The following is a 22,684-nucleotide window of genomic DNA, read 5'->3' on the forward strand; positions in this document are numbered from 1 at the left end:
TCTTGTTCTAACTAGGGTCATTGGTTTCCTGGAAGCTATCGTGTGCATAAAATTTGGACAAGATCTCTTCTCTAAGACCCAAATACTCTATGTTGTGCTTTGGCTTCTTTGTGTGGTAAGTTTATTTTTTTTTTAAAAAGATCACTTTTTTACCCAAAAGTGTTAGTGAAACTCCTCATGGTGTCTCTTTAAAAAAACCAACAACAACAGCAAAAATTCTTGTGCACCTAGTTTTTTTTAGAAATTCATAGACCGGACCTTCTGCTTGTAATCACCCAAAATTGGCCACTAGTCTGAAGGTCAAGATTAAATACATGGGACCACCCAGCATCCAAAGCGGGTCACCTTGGTAAGTTCTGGTCAAATGCCCTCAGCAGGTACACCATACATGCATAAATTTCACTTGTGAGAATTCACCTACATGCAGGCCTCCATGAAGGAGCAAGGGTGTTACAGTGTTACATATTGCTGTACAAGTGTTTATGGACAAAGTGATGGACTGTGGTTTATAGGTCTTGAGAGATGTTCTTGAAGGTAATCAGACCATGCAGTTTCTGCCCCACAGGCTGACTTAAGGGGCCAAACCCTATGAGCTGACCTTCCTGTCTGAAGGGAAGATCCCTTTGGAGCCTCTGGCTCCACTGTCCTGGGACTTTTCCGTAATCTTTCTTTCTTTTTTTTTTTTTTTTAATTAAAAAAAATTTTTTTAACGTTTGTTTATTTTTGAGACAGAGAGAGACAGAGCATGAACGGGGGAAGGTCAGAGAGAGAGGGAGACACAGAATCTGAAACAGGCTCCAGGCTCTGAGCTGTCAGCACAGAACCCGACATGGGGCTCGAACTCATGGACTGCGAGATCATGACCTGAGCTGAAGTCGGACACTTAACCGACTGAGCCACCCAGGAGCCCCATCTTTCTTTATTTTTTTCATGTCTATTTATTTATTTTGAGAGAGAGAGAGAGAACGAGCAGGGGAGGGGCAGAGAGAGGGAGACAGAGAATCCCAATTAGGCTCTGCACCGATGTAGGGCTCAATCATGGCTCAGTTGGTTGGGTGTCTGACTCATGTTTTCAGCTCAGGTCATGATCTCGCGGTTCATGAGATAGAGCCCTGAGTCAGGCTCTGCACTGACAGTGCAGAACCTGCTTGGGCTTCTCTCTCTCTCTCTCTCTCTCTCTCTCTCTCTCCCTTTCTCTCTCTAAAATAAATAATCTTAAAAAAAATAAAATTAAGTAAGATCTTAACCTACCTTAAGCATTCTGTGTCTGCCCTTCTTAATTTTTTTTTATTATTTTGGACAGAAGTCTTATGTTAAGCTTAAGATTCTTCACTTTTACTTGGTTGGTCCAGAAAATTAGTTTGGGTTTTCTTGGTAATCACAGAAAATTTCAAACATATGTGGAAGTAGAGTAGATGACCCCTCATGTACCCATCTATCTTCCAGTTTCTTTTTTTTTTTTTTAATGTTTATTTATTATTGAGAGACAGAGCATGAGCAGGGGAGGGGCAGAGATAGGGGGAGACACAGAATCCAAAGCAGGCTCCAGGCTCTGAGCTGTCAGCACAGAGCCCAACTTGGGGCTTGAACTCACAAACCGCGAGATCATGACCTGAGCCGAAGTCGGACACTAAACTGACTGAGCCACCCAGGTGCCCCTCCATCCTCCAGTTTCAACAATGCTCACCTTGTGCACAGTCTTGTTTCCTTGTATTCCCTACTCTCTATCCCCATGCTGAATTATTTTGGAACATATCCACCTTTAATATTTCAGGATGTATCTCTAAAAGAAGGTAAGAATGCTTTCTTGTTTAATGCAACCACCATACCGTTATCACATCTGAAAGAGAATAATTTCATAATACTATTAAATATCTAATCAGTGTTCAGACTTTTAATATTTTTTAAAATTATGTAATTTTTGAACAGTCTATTTGAATCAACATCCATTTGTTGCAATTGGTTGGCGTGCCCTTTAAGTCTCTCAATGTATAGTTTTCCCTCTGTCTCTGGCTCTCTCTCCTTCATGATTTGTTGAAGGATCCAGCTCTTTGTCCCATAGATTTTCCCACAGTCTGGATTTTACTGATTTTGTAGTGTACTGTAATTTAACAGATTTCTTTGTCCTTTGTATTTTCTGCAAATTAGTAGCTGAATCTAGAGGCTTAATCAGATTCAGGTCTACTTTTTTTTTTTGGCAAGACTTTGTGTTTTTAAGGTGTTTTTTATTGCCTTTCACGGCATCTATTTTTAGGGTTACTTGTTAGAAATCTTAACTGCACCAGAGAACCTTGAGCCTGTTCTGTCCCATTTTGTCTTGAACAGCAAAAGGGAATAATGATTTCCTTTGTACCTACAGTCCAGAATTAACGTTCGAGTGGTTTTTTTTCCAGCCCAGTGAAACTAGATGTAAGAATTGGTTAGGGGAGTGTGTTTACATGTGCCTGGAGATTTTAACTGTGTGCTCTCCCACTTTTCTCTGGCACATGCACCTCAGGTGTATGAATAGTATTGTGACCGAGTGTGGAGGGCAGGTAGAGGTGGGTGTGGCCCTCTCCTGGTTCCGGAGCCATGGGGACCACAGAGAGGCTGAGGCAGGTGGGACTCCTGGGACATGGGCAGCAGCTGTTCTCACAACACCCTCATACAACCCCACCCTAGGGTGTCCGTGGCCAGAAGGGTCTTCTCAAGGCCATGTCCAAGAAGCCCTGTCTGGTCACCTGCCCTGCAGGGGCTCCTTTAGTCTCTCAGTTCTCAAGACTTTTCTCCATTTTACTTATTTGACACTTAGCATACGCTCCCTTATGTTGGTGACTTTTGGTTTGCCTTGGTGCCTGTGTAATTGTCACTTCATTGAGGACACGAATCACTTCTTGTCTCCTTATTGGTCTCTCCTTCCCCTGGCATGGTCCCTGTAAGTCTGTCATTTGTTCACAGAACGTTTACTGAGTGTTCATCAAAACTGCACCTGATGCTGGACCCACGCAGATAGATGATGGTCAAGATAAGATTTATTAATGGTCACTACATGCCAGGCTCTCTTCTAAGCAGTTCTCATGAATTACATGTTTGATTGTTGCTTTGAGGGCAGATACTTTATTAGCCCTCTTTTATAAATGAAATAAAGGCAAAGAGAGGTTCACTAACTGGCTTCAAGGTCACACAGGTAGTAGGTGGCAGAGCCAGGGCCTACATCCAAATAGTCTGACAAGAGTTTGTGTTCTCCCACCCACCCCCCTGCAAAAGGTGTCCCCTTCCAAGGCTGTCCAAGTCCAGACGGGAATTGTCCACGCAATCTCATCATGTTCATGTGTGATAACCATTGTGAAGGGTGTGAACGTAGTGCTAAACGGGCACTAGAGAGCACCAGACGAGCTGGGGAGCTGCTGAGGGCTCCCTGGATGTAACATGTGAGCAGGATTTTGAAGGGTTGCCACGGATGCTCTCCCAGCTGAAAACCTTACAGGCTGCTTCCTCTCCTCTGTCACTCTTGAAATCAGCAGGTCGCCAGGTTCTGTCCATCCCAACCAACTATGGAGCCCATCTCCGTCCCCTCCTCTCCGTTCCCACTGTCTGGACATACGTGTTCCTCCCCATTCTGCCCTTCAGACCCACTCTCTACGCTGCTGCCAGGCTGTCTTCTAGAACTCATATCTGAATCTCTTTCCCCGCTCAGAACCATTCCCTGCCGTCGGGGGTGTAGAGGAGTCAATAATACAACACTTTTCAGTTCAGAATAGTTAAAAGATAGGGTGAAAGAAGGATGTAGAGATCAGAATAGCATCTTTATCACTGAGGATACACATTTTTCAATCTCAGCTTTAGATGCATGGCAACAAGGGTTTTGTGAACAGTGAACCCTCGAATGAGACACTCTCCCACCCCAGGAAGCAGGCCACCCTGTGTTGTGTAAGTGGCCTTGCACCCAAGGAAGACAGGAAATGTCCAGCTTCCTTATCTCAGATTCGTCAGTTGGTTAAGAGAGAACTCGTTGTCCCTGGGGTGGAAAGGAGCAGGGGTATTATACCAGCAAAACTCTGTGTAGAAAGAAACATCAAGAAGGAAGAAGGATCCCTACCACACGTCCTGCCAGCTGAAATATGTTGCTTGTGTGTTTAGGACGGTCATTATCTGGAGCATTCATCATACCCGCCCTCTTGTACTTTCTTCTTGGGCCACCCCAAACTGGACGTAGCCACCTCAACAAATCATCCTTCCAGACTTCCTTGTCCTCACCCAGGGCATCTTCTTTGCCTGGGCTGAGTGCTTTTCCCTTCTTTTTCTACCTAGTGACTCTTATGCCAAGATCAAACTAAATTCACACCCTCCATGCAGTGCACCCTGATCTGCCAAGCGGCCTGGATAACTCCCCTTGGGGGACCAGTCACACTTGGTACATATTTCATTGAGTTCTAACCTCAGTGTAATGTAACTTGCAGTGTTTACATCTGTCTCCCCAGCATTGTACTTCTTGCTCACAAAGACTAAGTTTTTGTTGTCTTTTTGTCCCCACTGATTCTAGTGCGTTCCCTGATGCATAGGACTCACTCGGCAAATGCATGGAGAATAAAGGAATGAGTTCAAGAGGCAGAGACCAGGAGACAGACGTACAGGCAGGCTGAGAGACAGGCATGTATGAAAACATGCAGCTGTGCCCATGCCCAGCTTCTCAGGAAGACGGCAAGCTGTTTGGGGAACGAGAGTGAGGAGAGTGAGGGGGGGAGGGGACATGGGACATCTGCTCAGGAAAGACCCTATGTGTCTGTAGTTGGAGATCCAGAGACAATAATTCAGTGGGAAGACACCTGTTCGCAGAGGAAGGCTGCATGGGTGGGAGAGTCCCGAGGGAGGAGAGGTGCTGTCTGAGGGGGTTGAGGATCCCAGAAAGAAATAACTGAGGCTTACCCAAGGGTGGTGGCGTGGAAGATGCAGAGAGAGGGCTGGATTTGAGAGCTGTTCAAGAGGGTCAGCTCAACAGGACGCCAACCCCGTGTGATAGTGTGAGTGACTCCACGGTTTCTAGTTTGTGCCACTGGGTGGCAGTGTTGGTGGTAGTAACAGATTGGGGGATATCACAGAGGCCCGTTGAGTGAAAGGAGATGAATTGGGTTAGAGCGCTGGGATTTGAGGGACCCTTAGAACTAATAGCTGAAGGTATCCCGTATCGTGGGAAATGCCAGTCTGTCCAGTAACACTGGAAAGACTTGGTCAGCAATAGAGGTGAAAGAGTTGAGGGCCACTGGTGCACAGGGCATGGTGGGAGCCGCTGGATTCGGGTAGGGGAACACCTCGTGGGCAGGAGAAGCTGGCTGAGGATGGTCTGTGGAGCAGCCACACTTAAGAGGCCAGGCCTGAGAAACAGACTCAGGAGAGCAGGCCTTTGAAGAAGCAGAATCCCCTAATGAGCATTATCAGTGCCATGGAGGGGGACCTGGCCCAAAAGGAGACCATTGGCCGGGATAATTAGATGTCTCCACTGCCCATATTCATGGCCTTTACTAAACATCAAGATTGGAGTGAGGTGAACATTATTCAGTAGGAGAGTTAGGTTTGACCATGCCTCCCTTACTCCTCAGAGAAACAAAGCCCCTAATTATTTCCCTTGCTTGGTAAGAGAATATCTCCAGGCCTCGAGGTTAATGCAGAAGCAGAGATTCCCGCATGCCGGTTAGTTAAGTTTCTCCTCAGCAGTTGTGTGATCAGTCATCGGCAATTTGCATGCTCATTACTCTGACTGGAAGCCAGGGGAGATCTTCCGCCCTCATTGCCACCACACATGACGCTGTCGTGTGCTGCCTTGGCTCTCATCCCACATATTTTTCTTCTTTCTCTTTTTTTTCCTTCTCTTTCTTTAAACAAAATCTGTGCAATTGCTGTTTTAAATCCAGGCCCTGACATTTTAAGTGGATGCGTGCCTAGGTTTTCACAGGTGTGCTTGCGAACCCATAAATTACAAGCTTTTGTCTCCTGGGACAAGTGTGACCTGGGCCTCTAAGTACCCAGGTGAAGTGGTAAATTTGGCAACCACAGCGGCCCCTTTGTGTGGCGATTGTGATGATAAGCACCTGTCGCTCCTGACCTGCCAGTGTTTGCCTGCCTGCAAGCTGCAAAGCCCATTCTGTCCTTGCAGAGACAGGGCTAGAGAAAGCAGAGCTCCGCACTCCTGCCCTCCAGTGGGCAGAATCCGCAATGACGGGCAGCCCTGCGCTCACCGCCCCTTCATCCTGTGGAGTAGCAGCTGCCTGCCAGCCTCCCCACCTCCATCGCACCGCGATGACTGGTCGCAATGACTGGTCTGGGGACATGGGACCTGCCTCCCACGCTCCACTCCCTCAAACCTAGGACAGTCTGTTTTGCCCTTCGTAAAGGAGCAAACACATACATAAGCTTACACACTGCAAATGCTCTAGTCTTCCCCACTCTTTCCATGCCATGAAGATGGTACATTTAATGGTGGTGTATGTTAGAAATCTGAGCAAGTACTACAATATGTTAAAGGGTAGAAGTTACTTTCACTTTATAATCTTAATGTATTCATTCATTACCTAATTAAGAAAAAAATTTTTTAAGTGTTTATTTCCTTTTGAGAGAGAGAGCACAAGCAGGGGAGGGGCAGAGAGCGAGGGAAGCACAGAATCCGAAGCAGGCTCCAGGCTCTGAGCTGTCGGCACAGAGTTCGATGTGGGGCTCGGACCCATGAACTGTGAGATCATGACCTGAGCCAAAGTCAGACACTCAACCGACTGAGCCACCCAGGCGCTCCGCTGCCTAATTTTTTTTTTTCAATATATGAAATCTATTGTCAAATTGGTTTCCATACAACACCCAGTGCTCATCCCAAAAGGTGCCCTCCTCAATACCCATCACCCACCCTCCCCCTCCCTCCCACCCCCCATCAACCCTCAGTTTGGTCTCAGTTTTTAAGAGTCTCTTATGCTTTACCGCTGCCTAATTTTTTGATGGGGGAGGATATGAGCTTCCTTTTCTTTAAATCCCTCATCTGTGTATGTATGTCCACTTGCATATGGATTTAAAATAAAATGAAGCAGTGGGCCTTATATTTCATGTTCTGTCTCCACCATGCCGGCATTCCCACTTCACTGACCTAGAAGGAGAAGGCCCGCCAGAGCACTCATACTCCTGTCTTTCTGCACTTAAGATGACACTGCACACCCAACAGACGCTTAACAAATGTTGACTGACAGGAACGGGGCCAGAGCTAGACTGCACGCTGCAGTGATGAGAGTTCACAGCCCTGCCTTGCCTGCAGTCTCGGCTCCACCCTTGCATCTGGGGGCTGTGCACAGGGATGCTGCTGGTCCTGGCTATTCCCGGCATGCTTTTCTTTCTCCGGAGGTGGGTGAGTGGATGGATGGATGGATGGATGGAAAGAGATATAAAGATGTGTAGACATAAAACCAGTATTTGTTTATCTCTACAGCCATCCCTAAAACTTGGATCCAGGAAAATCAAGAGACCTGTGTTCAGGCTCCAGTTTTGCCACATACTAAATGTGTGCCTTTGAATAGACACCTCTCCAAACAATCATTCCCCTTCTGTGAAATGAGAGGAGTTGAAATGAATGATATCTTTTGGAGCTGGAATTAGTTTTGGGGTACCTGAGTGGCTCAGTCAGTTAAGTATCTGACTCTTGATTTTGGCTCAGGTCATGATCTCATGGTTGTGGATTGAGCCCCACATCAGGTTCTGTGCTGAGCATGGAACCTGCTTGGGATATTCTGTCTCTCTCTCTCTCTCTCTCTCTCTCTCTCTCTCTGTCTGTCTCTCTGTCTCTCTCTCTCTCTGTCAAAATTAATACAAACTTTTAAAAATTAAAAAGTTAAGATTCTCGGAGAGAATTAAAATTATTCCAGAAGAGAAGGTTCTACCATGATTTCACGACTGTTCACATAGTTGGTTCAAGGTGACAGCCTCAACAGGAAATGCAGGAGAAGAACCAGAGACCAGATAGGGAGAGTGCTTTGGTGTCAGTGAGTTCCTAAGGCAAGGAATTCTAAAGACAGGAGGGACAGACAGTCATTTTGTTTTGTTTTGGTGATTCATTTATGGTTGGGAAAGTCAGGCCTGGCCGGAGGGCCTGGCAGAGGTTCATCTGTCCTTAACAATGCTGAGGCACACCCTCCCTCTCTTGTTTAGTGCTCTGGCAAGGCACCCAGAAACTTCTCCCGGATTTTCAGTGTTTTGGCACATGTTAAAACTTCGGACTCTTGTAGATGCTATTCTTTGCTTAAATTGGAGTATAATTTAGGGTGTGGTGCAAGGTGGGTGGGGAGTCTCGGGGAAGTAGAGGTTATCCCTGCCTCTGGGTACCCACAGGCCATGCCCCTCTCATTTCACTCAGGGGTTTACAGAGCGGTTTTGTTTTCTCTGACTTCCTATGTACTTACAGAAGAAAAACAAAAGCAACCAGAACTGGGGTTGGGGTGGGGCCACAGAGACAAAACAGCAGTGAGAGAGCAGTGCAGAGCCACCCACTCAGACACAGTGGGCCTCGGTCCTAAATGCCCTCCAGCGCCACTGTGCTCCCAGACTGAATGAAGCTCCTTTTTCATTCAGAACTCGTCTTCCCCACGGAAGCTCACAAACTGAGAGTCCTTGTAACTTTCCAGTGATGGGGGCAGAGGATGGGCCGTGAGAACCAGAAATAAAGCATATACAATCCTATGTATCCTCTCTAGGAAGACCTGCAAAACTGTGCAGAAAATACATCCCACCTTATCCTACATCTAAAAATGATCTTGCGTTCTGATTATTAGCGTCGTAAGTAGTAACTACGGTCTGGTCATCACTCTTGTCAAAAGCTGTGGGGGGACGCTCTCCCCAGCCCTACTAGCTCTGCCATTTTGTAACCAGTGTCCTCAGAGAGACAGTAGAACCACATCAAGCCGTCCTCTGTGCATTACTGTTGAGACCCTGAAAGTCTGGGAAATGGGATTTCTTTTTTTTTTTTTTTTTTTTGGTGCAACATTGTTTTATGAAATATGCTTGGTTTTCTCTGCCAGGCCTTCACCACCTTCCTGTGTCTGTACGGCATGGTTTGGTACGCAGAGCACTATGGTCACCGAGAAAAGGTATGGAAGGAAGGGCAGAGATGGTCTCTGTAAAATAATCACATCCTGCTTGGAGCTTTAGCAGGGAAGCACATTCCTGTGAGAATGTGGTGTAGCCAACTGTGTGAGCACGCAGGTTCAGTCCTGCTGCTGTAGAAACGTAACCGGTTCAGGACCCGTTCCCTATCGGTTGCTGTCCTTGCTTGTGAGCGCCCTGTTCAGTAGGTCAGTGTTTTTATCCTCCCTTTTATAAAGGGGCTTAAAACCTAATTATGCGTCTGCTTAAAAATAATATTGCGGGGAGAGCCCCGGACTGGGTTTTGAAAGGCTGGGTTTTATTCCCGGCTCTTGTACTTTGCGTAGGCCTCTTTGTGACCCAGCCTGGGGCTCTCCCCCATTGTAAATGGCCCGCCCTGCCCACCGTGTAGTGGACACAAGGATTAAAGCAGAAAATGGATGTGAGTGAGCTTAAAATGCTACAGCAGTCTTGCAAAGTATAATATCTTTTTAAGTAAAATAATAGCTTTCATACTCGATTCATACTTAATTCGTATTAAGTCTGAGGAACTAAAGGTTCTTTCTAGACAATTGATTCTGTACCACCTGGAAGACAGTCATGGCTTTATAGCCAAGGAACCTACGAATGGGGAGGTTCTGTCACTTGCCGGTGGTATAGGGGCGGAGTGACCTCCCTCGCTTGTCCTGCAGCCCCAGGGAGTCCTTGAAACTCCATCACTAAGTCTGCTTCTCTCTCTAGACGTACTCCGAGTGTGAAGATGGCACCTACAGTCCAGATATCTCCTGGTCTCATGGGAAAGGTACAAAAGGTATTTCTTCCTCACTGCTTAAAACTTGACTGGGTTCTTGGGCGCCTGGGTGGCTCAGTCAGTTGAGTGTCTGACTTCGGCTCAGGTCATATACTTGCGGTTCATGGATTCGAGCCCCACATCGGGCTCTGTGCTGACAGCTCAGAGCCTGGAGCCTGCTTTAGTCTCTCTGCTCCTCCCCCGCTCTCTCTTTTCTCTCTCTCTCTCTCTCTCTCTCTCACTCACTCAAAAACAAACAAACACTAAACAAACAACTTTCCTGGGTTTTCTTCCTCCCAAGGCCCAGTGAGCAGATTTGGAATCAAGATTTATCCTCAGAATGGTGATAAGTGTATGCCCTGAAGGGTCTCATGTCTACTTATCCCATGTCGTCTGTTACTTATTAATGAAAACTGCAAAGTGCTGTCAGGATCTGCCCAAGAAACTTGCTTCTAAAGAAGAGGCACCATGTGGTTCTGCCTCTTCTGACACAGGAAAACATAACGAGGCGAGGCCCGTACCGTCCCAAGCACCCTATTGGGAATGTTCTTCCTCTTGGCTTTCATCCTGAGTGAAAAGGGTTAGGAAGAATTGTGCACTGGGAGGAGGAGCTTTCAGAAGAGGTGGGTTGATTTCATCATATTTATTCAGGAGGCAGGCCAGAATAAAATTCTGGTAGTATAGCCGGGGATCTCCCGTTGGCTTCTCCAAGGAGCCTTTTGGAAAGATTTGGGGCTACCTGGGTATTTTAAAGAATTAAGGCTTGTGGAATGATACCAAGGAGGCTCCACTGGCCAGTAATCTCTGGGCAATGCTCATGAGCCCATTGGAAGGCTGCCTGAGGGGAGAGAGTTATGAACACTGGAGATGGTGAAATTTAGCTCACAGAATTGCCCGGAGAAACCGTGGGCCCAGGGAGAGGAAAGCACTACTGTTGCGGTTGCTTTCCTGAGTTCTTTTGGGGTCGAGCTTTTTCGAGCTCTTTCTGGGGAAAATGCTAGCATGCTCTCTGCTGAGTTGCCAGTCACCCTTTTTGAGACTCCTGAACCAAGGAGTCGATAGGCGCCCTATGTTGGAACGCTGCTAGAAGTGGACGGAGGGGTTCCCTGGGGTCCCGCCCTTCAGAACCATCCCCTCACAGATCCGTTCTTGGCACTTGTAGGCCCTTTTCCATTGAAAAGACTGCACGAAGCAAGCAGTGGTAGAGATATAAATGAAAAGTAGATAAAGAGTAAACTAAAAAAGAGAATCTTCAGAGCAGTAAAAGAATCTCTTGGACAAAGCCAAATGGCCTTTGCAATGAAGACCAAATTCTGAGAAGTTTTTTCTCTGTTTGTTTGTTTGTTTGTTTGTTTTTTTAATGGCCGTCTTTGGTGGAGATTTCCTCTGGGGCTGGATCTGAGCCCTGGAGCAGAGAACTCTCTGGCTTGACTGCTGGGCCAGAGGTTGGCCACACGCTTAGTCTTTGGGCACAGCCAGTCCAATGCCAGGAAGTTTCGCTCACCTCCCAGGCCTTCCTTACACACGGTTACCCGGAAGGCCCACCCTCTCCCTGCTCCCCCACTTCTACCCTCCACCTTGCCTGATGCCTGCTGGTGGCTCAGCGTCCGGTTGACACAGAAGTTTTTCTCTGAGGTCGCAAACAAATAATGGTGTGACAAATACTGCCAACTGTGAGAGTCTTGAGGGTGTGTGCCATCTTCTGTGGGAGGCTCCAGAGCCGTCATGAGCAGAAGCGGCCTAGGTTTTAAAGGTGTTCTCTGGATCAAATGAGAGAGGTCGTAATGTCTTTACTTTCATAAAGTTAGGAATTCTTTCTCATTTAGGGGTGTAGAAACTCCGGTGTATAACAGGTCAAGGGGCGGAAACCTAAGGGATGCATCCTTTGGTTGTGAGGGTAGACCCGACACCCATGTGGTTTAATTGTTCCTCCTTGTTCTTTGGTTTCATTTTTACGCTCACTTCTAGACCCCATTCCCATGAGCATAATCCGCCTTACACAGTGAGAGTGTAAACACTCTTCGGGATGCCCTTGCTCCCCACGCCCCCAGCTCTGTGGGGCCATCCCCTTGCATACTCAGGCTCGGCTGCTGCACTAGCTCCGGGCTGGGGTTTCAGGGCCTTGCCTTCGTGTATCCATGAGGCCACTAGGTGGAGCACATGTATCAGAAGAGGGCGGCCTGAACGGGACGAGCTGCCCATCTGAGGAGCGAGCCCGCAAACGCCACGCTCAGGGTGACAGCGTGTTCTCATTCCTTTCGCCAGGTTCTGAAGACAGCCCACCCAAGCACCCGGGCAACAACGAAAGCCACTCTTCCAGAAGAAGGAATCGACATTCCAAGTCAAAAGTCACCAACGGAGTTGGAAAGAAATGAAGGAGCCCGGTTAATCGCAGACGTCCCAGAGAGTGCCTAGAACCGAGAGGGAGACAGAAAGGCTTGGACCTCCCTGTCGGGAGGGCAAACATGCGGTGCCATTGGGACGAGGAGAGGGGACTTGGGGGTCATTATTTGAGAGCGCGTGAGTCTTGTTTCCCACAGACCCAGCCACGCGAGGCAGGTCAGTGCCTGGGATCCTTCGCCAGTTCGGGGTCTCCTCCAACTTCAGCACTTGGCGTGCGGTCACTGGTAGCCATACGGAGCATCTGCAGGAAGGGCGGCCTCTCACTCACAGCTGCCCAGAGCAGCACCGCTTGTGTGTACTGTGGTTGCAGTTAGTTGAAACACCTTCATTCAGACAGGGCATTAACGGTACGTTAACACTGGTGACCAGTTTTTATTTTTATAAATCTGCCTTTCCCATTTGACTGATTGGTTTAAGTTCAGGCCACTCTTCTGTCTTTTATTGTTGGTATCTTATTTGTTGTTAAGTTAGGATGCTTAAAAGCCTTCAGAAGCCACTGCTGAAATTGAGTTGGGGGAAAGCTCTTCTCTCTCCTAAAGAAGAAAATGGGGAGAGCATTTGTGTTACTGTCTGGCAAACTCATCCCCCTTTTAGGACCTGAAACCACACAGTGGTGTAAACCAGTCTGAGGAAAGACTGGCTACCTACATAGGATCCTGGGCTTCAGATCAGAACCTTTTTTGTTTGTTCTGAATGTCATTTGTCCAGAGTTATCCACAGTGCACAGAAGTGAGCCTGCTTGAGAGGCGGTGCACATCGCAGCTTCTCTCCCAGCCAGGTGCCTTTTACATTTTATTTGTTTTCCTTCCATGGTGTATTGCTGACCTTGTCTTTTAGTCCCATGTGAGGTGCTGGTGAGTATTACCTTTCATCTGTGTGCCATGCTCTAGAACATTTACCCTGGTAGTTCACCACCTCTGATGGATCCCTGTTTTAAATAAAATAATACACGTTAAAGCCCATCAAAGATTAGTCTCTAAAAATGCTCGTTTCTTTGCATCCTATTGGTATTTTTCACCACTTGTAAGCAATTGCTGTGTTTTTCAAGTGACTTTAAGGATAATATGAATGTGTATGTGTGTTTTTATATAGTGAGAAGAAAAAAGAAGAAAAATACGTATTGTAGAGGACTTACAGATACATGTTACATTTCCTAAGCTCCCAAAGTAATCAATGGGAAATGAACAAGATAGTCATTGTGTTTTCACATGGCAATGGTTACATCAACCAAGTTGGATTTTTCTCTCTACCAAGTGATCGGCGCTCAGCCGATTGGCTTATAGATCTAAACTTGCCCAGGGAAATCGTTCTGTTCCTCATTTACAGAGCAGAGTTTTTCATGTCTTCTCCCCCTTTAAGGAAATCTTTCACCACAGAAGTGTCATGTTTTTCTTTTTCTGCAAAGGAATTCTGGGGTGAAGGGGTTAAATGAATCATGCAAAGCCGGGGTCACATCCTGTGCTCCGGGCCTCTGGTGATCACTTGGTCGAGAGCCTCACACAGACTTGCCGTGGCAGCCAGGCGTCTTGCCAGTGGAGGACTGCCTGTATTCGTTCAGCTGGCATGGTGGCCGGGGTGGGGAGCTGGCTGTGAGGGGCCGCGGCTGTGCGCCTTCACGTGCGGTCCAAACTGCAGCCCCGTCCTTCCCAGCAAGGACTGAGAGAGCCGAGGTCCCCTTTCATAAACCCACTTACACTTCCGTAGCCCATCTAAGGGCCTTTTTAAAACATCGGTACACCATAAACTCTCTTTGCAAGTAGGCGGGTTCATCTTGTTTCCTCATGCATTCTACTTTCCTGAGCACTGAGCTCCTGAGTACACCATAATATCATATACATGGTCCGCCTCAACTCTCCTTCCTGTACCTGGCCCACGTCACTGAGCGTTTCCAAGTTTGTTATCCGGGAGAGCCTGGTCTGGCACTTGAACGCTCCTCTAACTCCTCGTCGGGTCAGACTGATGCAACGTGTTTCCTTTCTCCGAGGCCGGCACAGAGGGAGGTACCTGTTTAGCACCCGGTGGCTGACGTTCCTGTGGGATATTTGAAAAGCAAAGTGCACACGAGACCATTTTTCCTCCACGGCTTTGTGTGAAATCCCAACAAAGCCCTCTGATGCTGTCTGTGCCTGTTCTTTGAGTTTACACTTTCTCTTTTCCCTTTCAGTAAAAGTTCTGGGCACAGTAGGTACAAAACCAATGCTTTCTGTGACCGGCCAGAACCTCGGCTGCCATTCCTCCTGGACACCATACTGCTGGGTTTGGCCTACTTTTTCACTCGTTTCTATGGAAATGGACCTCACGTTGATGGAAATAGATCAGAGGCATCATTTAATATCAGAAATGATTCTCTTGCAAATCATCTCACGTTGGCGATTTGCAAACTGCCCTCTTAAAAGCCACCATTGTTTTTGGACATAATGCTCAAAGAATGTCTTATGTGTTTTTCTCCATAAGTAACATTGTACTGAGTATTAGCTACTTTTCCCTTTTTGTCATTCTTGGGCTTTCCATGGCCCTTCCCCACTTTTCTTGTGTCTGTTTTAACCATTTGTAAAAGACTTGACCAAACTGCTCCCACAGCAATGCTAGGACATTTCATTGACCCATTAAGCATTTTGATGATAAAAGATATCCCATAAATGCCAGCCTTATTTTCACTAGAACTTCTATAGTGAACTTGTGTATAAAGTACTCACCCAGGAGAAATAAAATAAAATTCTTTACCAAACACATCAGGTTCAGCCCTGTTGGTCTTCCCCATGAAGCTGCATCTCTAAGTGGCATCTCTTTTTGTCAGAGCTCTCTTTGGATACTGGATTGTTTCATTCGTCTATAAGCGTGCACTTAGTCAGGCCCTTACGGGGTGGGGGGGAGGCTAAATGCAGGGTGGAACAGAACTACCTGTTACCCATTGAAAACCAGACTGAAGTGAGCACTTTAAACACAGGGGATTTGACTTACATGCTCTGAATTATGCTCAGCGACTCCTGCAGAATTCCTGGGCCCGCCACAGTGTTCACCAGGTTACTTGTTGTTAGAGAAACTAGAAATCCCACAGTCAAGCTGTTGTGATCCTCAATATATTCCCACTTACAGGATTGAATTCAAGACGTAAGGAGAGCCAAGACTTCTGTCCATCAGTGTTTCATCATAGAGGCATCTCTCCTTCATACATGTGTGTGCTTTTGCAAGGGTTATATTTTGAGATTTGGTTCTTTGCAAGGGTCAGCATTAGTACCGGCTAAGACCGATGGGCTGTAGATTCTCACTGCTAGCCCATAATTCGATTTTTACATTTCCCTTGATCACATTTTATTCTAAACCTGATGCATAGACTATCATAAGCGAAAGTCACAAAAATTTTTAATTGGAACTTTTTTTTATCTTCGATGCAATAAATACTTAACAGCTTTTTTTTTTTTAACTTTTGCTATCTTCTATGAATTTAGAGGAATTATTTTATTAATGTCTACCAAAGAATGGGAAAAATAGTTGCACGTTGATTTTTTTGTTTTTTGGTTTGTTGGAATGCCGAATTGTAAAAATCTTCCTTGTCTCCTATGTTTACTAAAGAGTACCTTTAATCCATTTCAGAAATTCATCTGTGACTTTGTCTATCTTGACATTCCCTTTCTTGCAGCTTTTTTGGGTAGATTTTGAAGCTGTCTGCCCTATAAGAAAATATTTGTTGTTATAGTCTCACACTGGTAAGGATTTGTAACAGGTCCAAGTAGCTCCAAGGTCTCCCATGGCGAAGCTCGGTTTTTATTATACATCATGATACTCTGACTGAAGACAGCACACATGGCTGGCCAGAGGGGTGGGTGACAGGCAAGCTTCCTGCCTGCAGTGCTGGCAAAAGGGACTCCTGGTCCCCAGCCTTCCTGTCCTGTTGGAGCAAGGAGAAGCGTATTGGCAAATCCATTATAAACCCAGTGAGGACAAGAACATCATTCAGAAAAGAGAATTTGTCCAAGAGGTTTGCTTTCACAGCTGATGCAGCCAGCCACCAGCCTCCTTAGCCATTCTGGGCTCACACTTGAACCTCTTGTGCCCCGGGTATTAATTATATTTTCTTTGTTATTGGAAGGCTCTGGAAACATGCTCCGAGGGCCTGCAAGTTGTGGGTGCCGATAATGTCCCACAATGTCTTGAAGGTTTTCTTCCATCTGCCTGGCCTCCTGTCCCCCACTCCCCACACAGTCTCTCCAGGGCCTCAGATACTGGTGTTTCTACACAGGCTGTGTTCCCGTTCTGGATGCTCAGAAAAGGTAACTAACTGTGGTTTTACAAACCACAGGAAATAAGAACTGGTTGCTTTTAAAAGAAAAGTAGAAAAATCTGAGACTAAAGAACCAAAATCCTGCATTTTCATGTCTGAAGTATACATACAATAGCCTTAATTATGGTGTCAAATTGCAGGCAGGGTTTATGTAATAATCCATACTGGAAAATCTTGACTGTAAACCTTAACTATTCCCTCTTGCCTGACAAAGTGCTGCTTTGGCTCGTTCTCATCAGTCTGACTGCAGACGTCATGGACTGATTAGGTATTTTACGGGTGCAACCCAGAAAAGACTTAAGAAAGATCTCCAGCTTTCAAAATGTTTAGAATCCTATGCCTTCTCTTGGAGTGGACAAAATCCAGACCAGGAGCGGGGGCATGTGTTTAATGGGCCACTGCTAACCTATCTTCCAGACAGGCTTTCAGAGGACTTAGAACCTTGGAAAGACCTCTGGGTGGGGCTCTGGGGACCCCCTTGCTCCCATGAATCTTCCCAGGGTGACAGTAACACTCAGCTGGTTTTGCTAGTGAGCCAAGAACCAGGATGGCATTTTCAGTTCCAGGGGAAAAGGGTGTCCCTGAAACCACCCTTCCCCTGCTCCATGGGTCCAGCACTGTGTGTGTGTGTGTGTGTGTGTGTGTGTGTGTGCTTTTTGAATCCTGTGAGTTTGGTGGTGTGATCCCCATTTTCCGGGGTCATGAAGCTTAGGGAGGAGAAGTCCTTGACCCAAGAGCACATAGCCATTAGAGGCTGTCGTATCAACCAGAGCCTAATGCTCTTTCTTCCACTTGAGGCTCCTTGACTTGATTCTTGTACACAGATCTTATGCCTCATTGCCAAACTAGAGCCTTCATGTACCCGCCCCCACCTTGCTTCCAGCCAGCATCAGTGGCCGACACATGGACAGTGAGAAGCCTGTTCCGATAGAGGCGCCCAGGCCTTTGTCTCCCCTCCTCCCCCTGGAAGGAGGCTTGGTGTGAGTCAGCTTTCAGGTGTTCACTTTGTGAGGGAAGGCCAAACCTCCAAGCCTCTCCCCAGACGTTGGCTCCCCATGTGATTTTGGCTGGTCGTGTGCTGGATGGAACAATAACTAGTGTTTATGAGTGCATGGACTGTGGCCTCATCAGTCCTGTTTCTGTGGCTTCAAATGAGTCAAGCTGTCATTCCTTGAAGCAGGTCCCGTCTCCATTTGGGTACTTTTCCTGATGTTTTGACGCATTCTGCAAACTGTCAGAAGGCAGTTCCTCAGCCGACGGCAGCTCCCTCTACCTTCAGGAATCTGATTTATGATCTGGTGAGGCCATAAACCTCTGCTCTTCACTTCTGAAAAACAGCGAAGTATGGGAAAGAATGTAAATTATAAATACTGAATTCCTATGGTCAGCAATAATGGAATGGCCTGGGTTGGGTTATTTTCTTTTTTTTTGATATGGTATGCATATGGCTTTAATTTCTAAGGGGCTGGGTTCCCCACTCCCCCAACCACCACCATATTTCCAGGGAGAACAGATAGCAGTAAAATATCTTGCTGAGATATGAATAAAGAGATAACATTTTTCTGATGACTCACCAGCCAAATACTTTGGAAGCTACCCTTCACAGCATAGGGTAATAGGTGACTGTCACATAGCCACACTCTTCCCACTGACCTGGTGCCACTCCAGACCAACCCCCGGTGTTCTCACTTAGCAAGCCCCCTCCCACCCCAATTTTAACTCTCTAGGAGGAGGTTTTCCTGTGAGATTTGTGAAATTCTCTTCCCATCTTATCAGTCAAGGTTCTGCGCTCTAACCGGGAACAGACTTCTTTTTTTTTTTTTTTTTATTAATTAATTAATTATATATATAATTTATTGTCAAATTGGTTTCCATACAACACCCAGTGCTCATCCCAACAGGTAACTTCTTAACTGCTGTCACGAGCAGTGAGGACAGTGACAAAGTCATACTGAAGACCACACAGTGGCAGTGGGTTGGAATTTTCATTCCAGGGGTGGGGTCACCTCCAGCTTAGATTTCACAAGCTGGGCAGAAGCAGCACCCCCCCCCCCCCCCCCCCCCCCGCCGCCCCGGCTCTGCTGAGGCAAGAAGGAACCACCTGGTCACCGTGTGAGTTTCTGTTGTGGGTCTCACACTGCAGAACACAACGCCTGGGATTGCTGTGCCGGCGTTGAGCACTTTTCCCCTTAAACCCGACCTCATCCCAGTTCACAAGGAGGGGCAAAAGCTGAAAAAACACCCAGAGCCGCAGAGTTCCCAAGCCATTGTTCTAACAGCCCAAAAGTCGATAGGATTGTGGTCTGTGTGCGGTCAGTAAGTGTGCTGACAGCAGAGCCGTGAGTGTGAGAATATGGCGCTTATAATCACAGTCATTTCCACCCACAGAGACACGTAACCTCACAAGCACCTGTTCACCCCCACACCGGCCCTTCATGTCTTCCTGTAATTTTCTTTGGACCACATCTGATTCACAAATTGCCAGGCTCAGCTCGAGTGTGGGACGAGCCAGACCACACATAGGGCATAGGACCTGGAGGAGAGGGCCAAGGTTCTCAAAGACGTCCACGCGGAAATGCACATTTTGGTCCCCAAGGTAACCTCCGCTGCAGGCCTCCGTATTGTGTCTCTGCCAGAAATTTCTGTTCATGTACATCTGAGTGATTTCAGCAGAAAGTGAAGATAAACCGAGCAGTGGCGGGCAAAGAAAATGTCTGTCGGAAGGGTGGTTAATTTTACGTGTCGACCTGACTGGGCTGAGGAAGGCACCAGACAGCTAGTAAAATGTTCTTTCTGGGTGTGGCAGTGAGGGGGTCTGTGGAAGAGATTAGCATTTGAATCGGTACACTGAGTAAAGCAGATGGCCCTCACTAACGTGGGTGGGCATCCTCCAATCCATTGAAGGCCTAAATAGAACAAAAAGGTGAAGGAAGGGTGAATTTGCTCTCCCTGCTTGAGCTGAGACATCCATCTTCTTCTCGGACATTATTGCTCCTGGTTCTTGGGCTTTCAAACTCAGACCATGGCTTAGCCACTCCCCCACACCACATGCATAATTCTCAGGCCTTTAGACTCAGACTGGGTTACACCATCCACCAGCTTTCCTGGTTCTCTAGCTTGTGGACAGCAGGTCATGGGACTCCTCGGCCTCCATACCCTCCTGAGCCAATTCGTATGTAGGACATTTATATACATATCTCCTATTTGGTTCTGTTTCTCTGGAGAGCCTTTAATACAGTCAGCCTTGTGTTTAGACTGAGGTTTGTAAGTTAAACTTATGAAGGGAAATGAGAAAGTCGAAGTGGAGCCCGGTTCACCAGCCAGGTGCCGCCTTCCTTCAGCTGCCTGGGACCAGCTAATCCATCCAGGAGATTCCCATAAGCACCACCCCAAAAGGGGAGAGTTAAGTTCTCAGCTCCTCTCGTGCCCTTTGGCCTCTTGGCAGCTCTGTTCTCTCCGCAAGCCTGGAACAGCTTGCTTGTGGTGCATACAGCAAGTGGGTGCCAGGTTACAAACTAAAAAGTTCTGTTTCGCAGTGTTATGGTTGTTCCCCTGTGAGGAGCTGGCTGGGTCTGTTTCATCGGACCTGACCGAGGAGCTCCTGCTCCTATGTAAGCTGTTTCCTTCCTGACGAGACCCACAGCCCTTCCGTTTTTCAGGTGGTGACAGCAGTGTTCTTGAGGGTTCTTTACGGAGCCACAGGGGCTGGGCTGCCAGGGGCTGTGTCTGCTGGGCGTCTAGGGAAGATGTTTGTTCCATACCTTGTAAGGCCTGATTACTGCTTCAGTGAGAAAAGGGTCCCAAAGAAAAGGCACTTCTTATTGGTGGTTCTCCCCAAACTGAAATAATTATCTTTCATCCTGCTAACTTTATCCTGCTGTGACCGGTTTGGTTCGGGGAATTATTTTTGCTTTTGAAGGCAAATGTTCTTTCCTCTCGCATCTGCTCACCACCAGCTTTCCAAACAGGCAATGACAGACCATCGAGTAAAATGTTATATCCCCTGGATAAAGCACTTATGTGTTTCCTCAAGAAAGCCATGTGCAACATCCCCCCCCTTCCGAGCAAGTGTCTGTGTGAATCTGACTTCTCTCTGGGGTTAACTGAGCCAAAAATAAATCACTCCCTTGGCTGCAAGGAGAGGCTGACCTGCCATTCTGCAAGATTACAATCCGTAATCAGCCTACCGATCCCTTCTGCTGATTGAAGCCAGAAGACTGGGCTGTATTAAAAGATAGCTGAGGAAATGACACAGAATAGCACATTTTCACCTCTTTTCCAAAGCAAAGAGAGTTGCTCCCAGATGCTGTTTCTGCAGTCCAACTTCTGACTCGCAAACTGTTTAAGAAGGAGGTTGTGGATGGCAAAGAGCCCGCGTGACCTAACCTTCATGTTGTAACACGCACACATGCAGATGGTGGAAACCAGGAGACATTGGGAGGAAGGGGCTCAGGCTCAGCCTGTGGCTAAACCCCTACAGTTCACAGGTCAAAACATCAAGATGCCCCTCACACCCACTGGGATGGCTGCTTTCCAAAACAACGAACAAAAGAGCAAGTGTTGGTGAGGATGTGGAGAAATTGGAACCTTTGTGCCACGCTGGTGGGAATGTAAAATGGTGTAACGTATATGGAGAACAAGTATGGTGGTTCTTCAAAAAGTTAAAAATAGAGCTACCATATGATCCAGCAATTCTACTTCTGAGTATATGTCCAAAAGAATTAAAAGCAGAGTCTTGAAGAGAGATTTGCACACCCATGTTCACGGCAGCCTTATTCCCAATAGCTGAAATGTGGAAACTACCCAAGTGTCTATTGATAGACGAATGGAGCAGGAAGGAAATTCTGCAGTATGCTGCAATATGGAAGAACCTTGAGGACATTATGCTGAGTGAAATATGCCAGTCAAGGAAGGACGAATTCTGTGAGATTCCACGGATATGAGGCTCTCAGAGTGGTCAGAATCACAAAGACGGAGAGTGTAATGGTGGTGGCCAGAGGCTGAGGGGAGGGTAGAAATGGACAGTTGTCATTTAATGGGTACAGAGTTTAGGTTTTATAAGGTGAAAAGAGTCCTGGAAATGGATGGTGATGATGGTAGCACATTATGAGTATATTTAAAACCACTTAATGGTACACTTAAAATGGTTAAAATGGCAAGTTTTTATGTGTATTTTACAATTACAAAAAAATTGGAAGAAAAAAAAGACACAAAGGCCCAGAGTAGTCAAGTAACTTGGCCCAGAGTCACACAGCTGGCTACCCCAGGGCTAGGCTTTTGGTTGCCCCCGGATCTATGCACCAGCGTTCCCGCCCTCGCCCGCCATGTCCTCCCGCCCACGCCCGCCCCGTCCTCCCGCGCACGCCCGCCCGCCAGGACCTCCCGCCCACACCCACCACGTCCTCCCGCCCACGTCCGCCACGTCGTCCCGCCCTCGCCCACCACGACCTCCCGCGCACGCCTGCTGCAACCTCCTGCAAGTTACGGACGCCAATGAGCTGTGTGTTGGTTAAGCAGCCACGGAGGGTGCATGTGTTTAAGGTATTTGTCCTTTCAACCAAATTTCTTTTTTCCTTCCCTATAACCGTGTATTTGTCATATCCAGAGCCTGCTCCAGCCTCAGAAGCTTTCTATCACTAACAAGTTCAGAATTTTAAAAGGCATATATAAAACCAGAGTGCTCATAGCCCAACTTGCTTATAAAAGGACAAACCTGTGTAAAAGAGTAACATAAGTGGCCAAAGCCTGTGTTGATCTGAGCTATTTGGAAAGTGCTAAGGATAATTTTTTAAAAGGAGGTAGGGAGAGATTTTGAAAGTCACCTATAGGACAAGAAAGCAAAACAAAAGATTGGTGTCCCCTATTTGAAAAAAACAATAAACAGTTCAATCTTATTATGTTTTATTATTTGTTATTTCCATGCTGCAGATCTTCTGTGATTTCTCTTTGCTCCTTACTATGGCTTGTTAAGTCAAGTTCTGGCCCCTCTGTGTTCCATCTCCCACTCTTCTCTGTGCTCCAGCCATTCTGGCCTGTTTTTATTGAATACTGACTAGCGTCTTTCCCATCACATCCTGCCCCCCACCCACCATCTCCCTAGTTAACTCATCCATATCCTTTCA

The 22,684-nt window shown here is 46.9% G+C and overlaps 1 protein-coding gene across 2 annotated transcripts in view; it reads left to right on the forward strand.

The window, feature by feature from the left end:
• Positions 1-13,247, forward strand: part of PTDSS1 (phosphatidylserine synthase 1) — a 64,516-nt gene extending 51,269 nt beyond the window's left edge. The window contains exons 10-13 of one of the 2 annotated variants that reach the window (XM_019468080.2): positions 16-115; positions 9,024-9,092; positions 9,829-9,898; positions 12,143-13,247. In XM_019468080.2, coding sequence (XP_019323625.1) covers positions 16-115; positions 9,024-9,092; positions 9,829-9,898; positions 12,143-12,252 — 349 coding nt within the window. In that variant the 3' untranslated portion in view covers positions 12,253-13,247. Of the gene's footprint in view, positions 1-15; positions 116-4,522; positions 4,650-9,023; positions 9,093-9,828; positions 9,899-12,142 lie in introns of those variants that run through there. The other variant, XM_053896602.1, reaches the window with a different exon arrangement.
• Positions 13,248-22,684: the final 9,437 nt, after the last annotated feature.

This window comes from Panthera pardus, unplaced genomic scaffold, assembly GCF_024362965.1.
Source record: "Panthera pardus isolate Hobbes unplaced genomic scaffold, ASM2436296v1 HiC_scaffold_7, whole genome shotgun sequence".
NCBI classification, from domain to species: domain Eukaryota; kingdom Metazoa; phylum Chordata; class Mammalia; order Carnivora; family Felidae; genus Panthera; species Panthera pardus.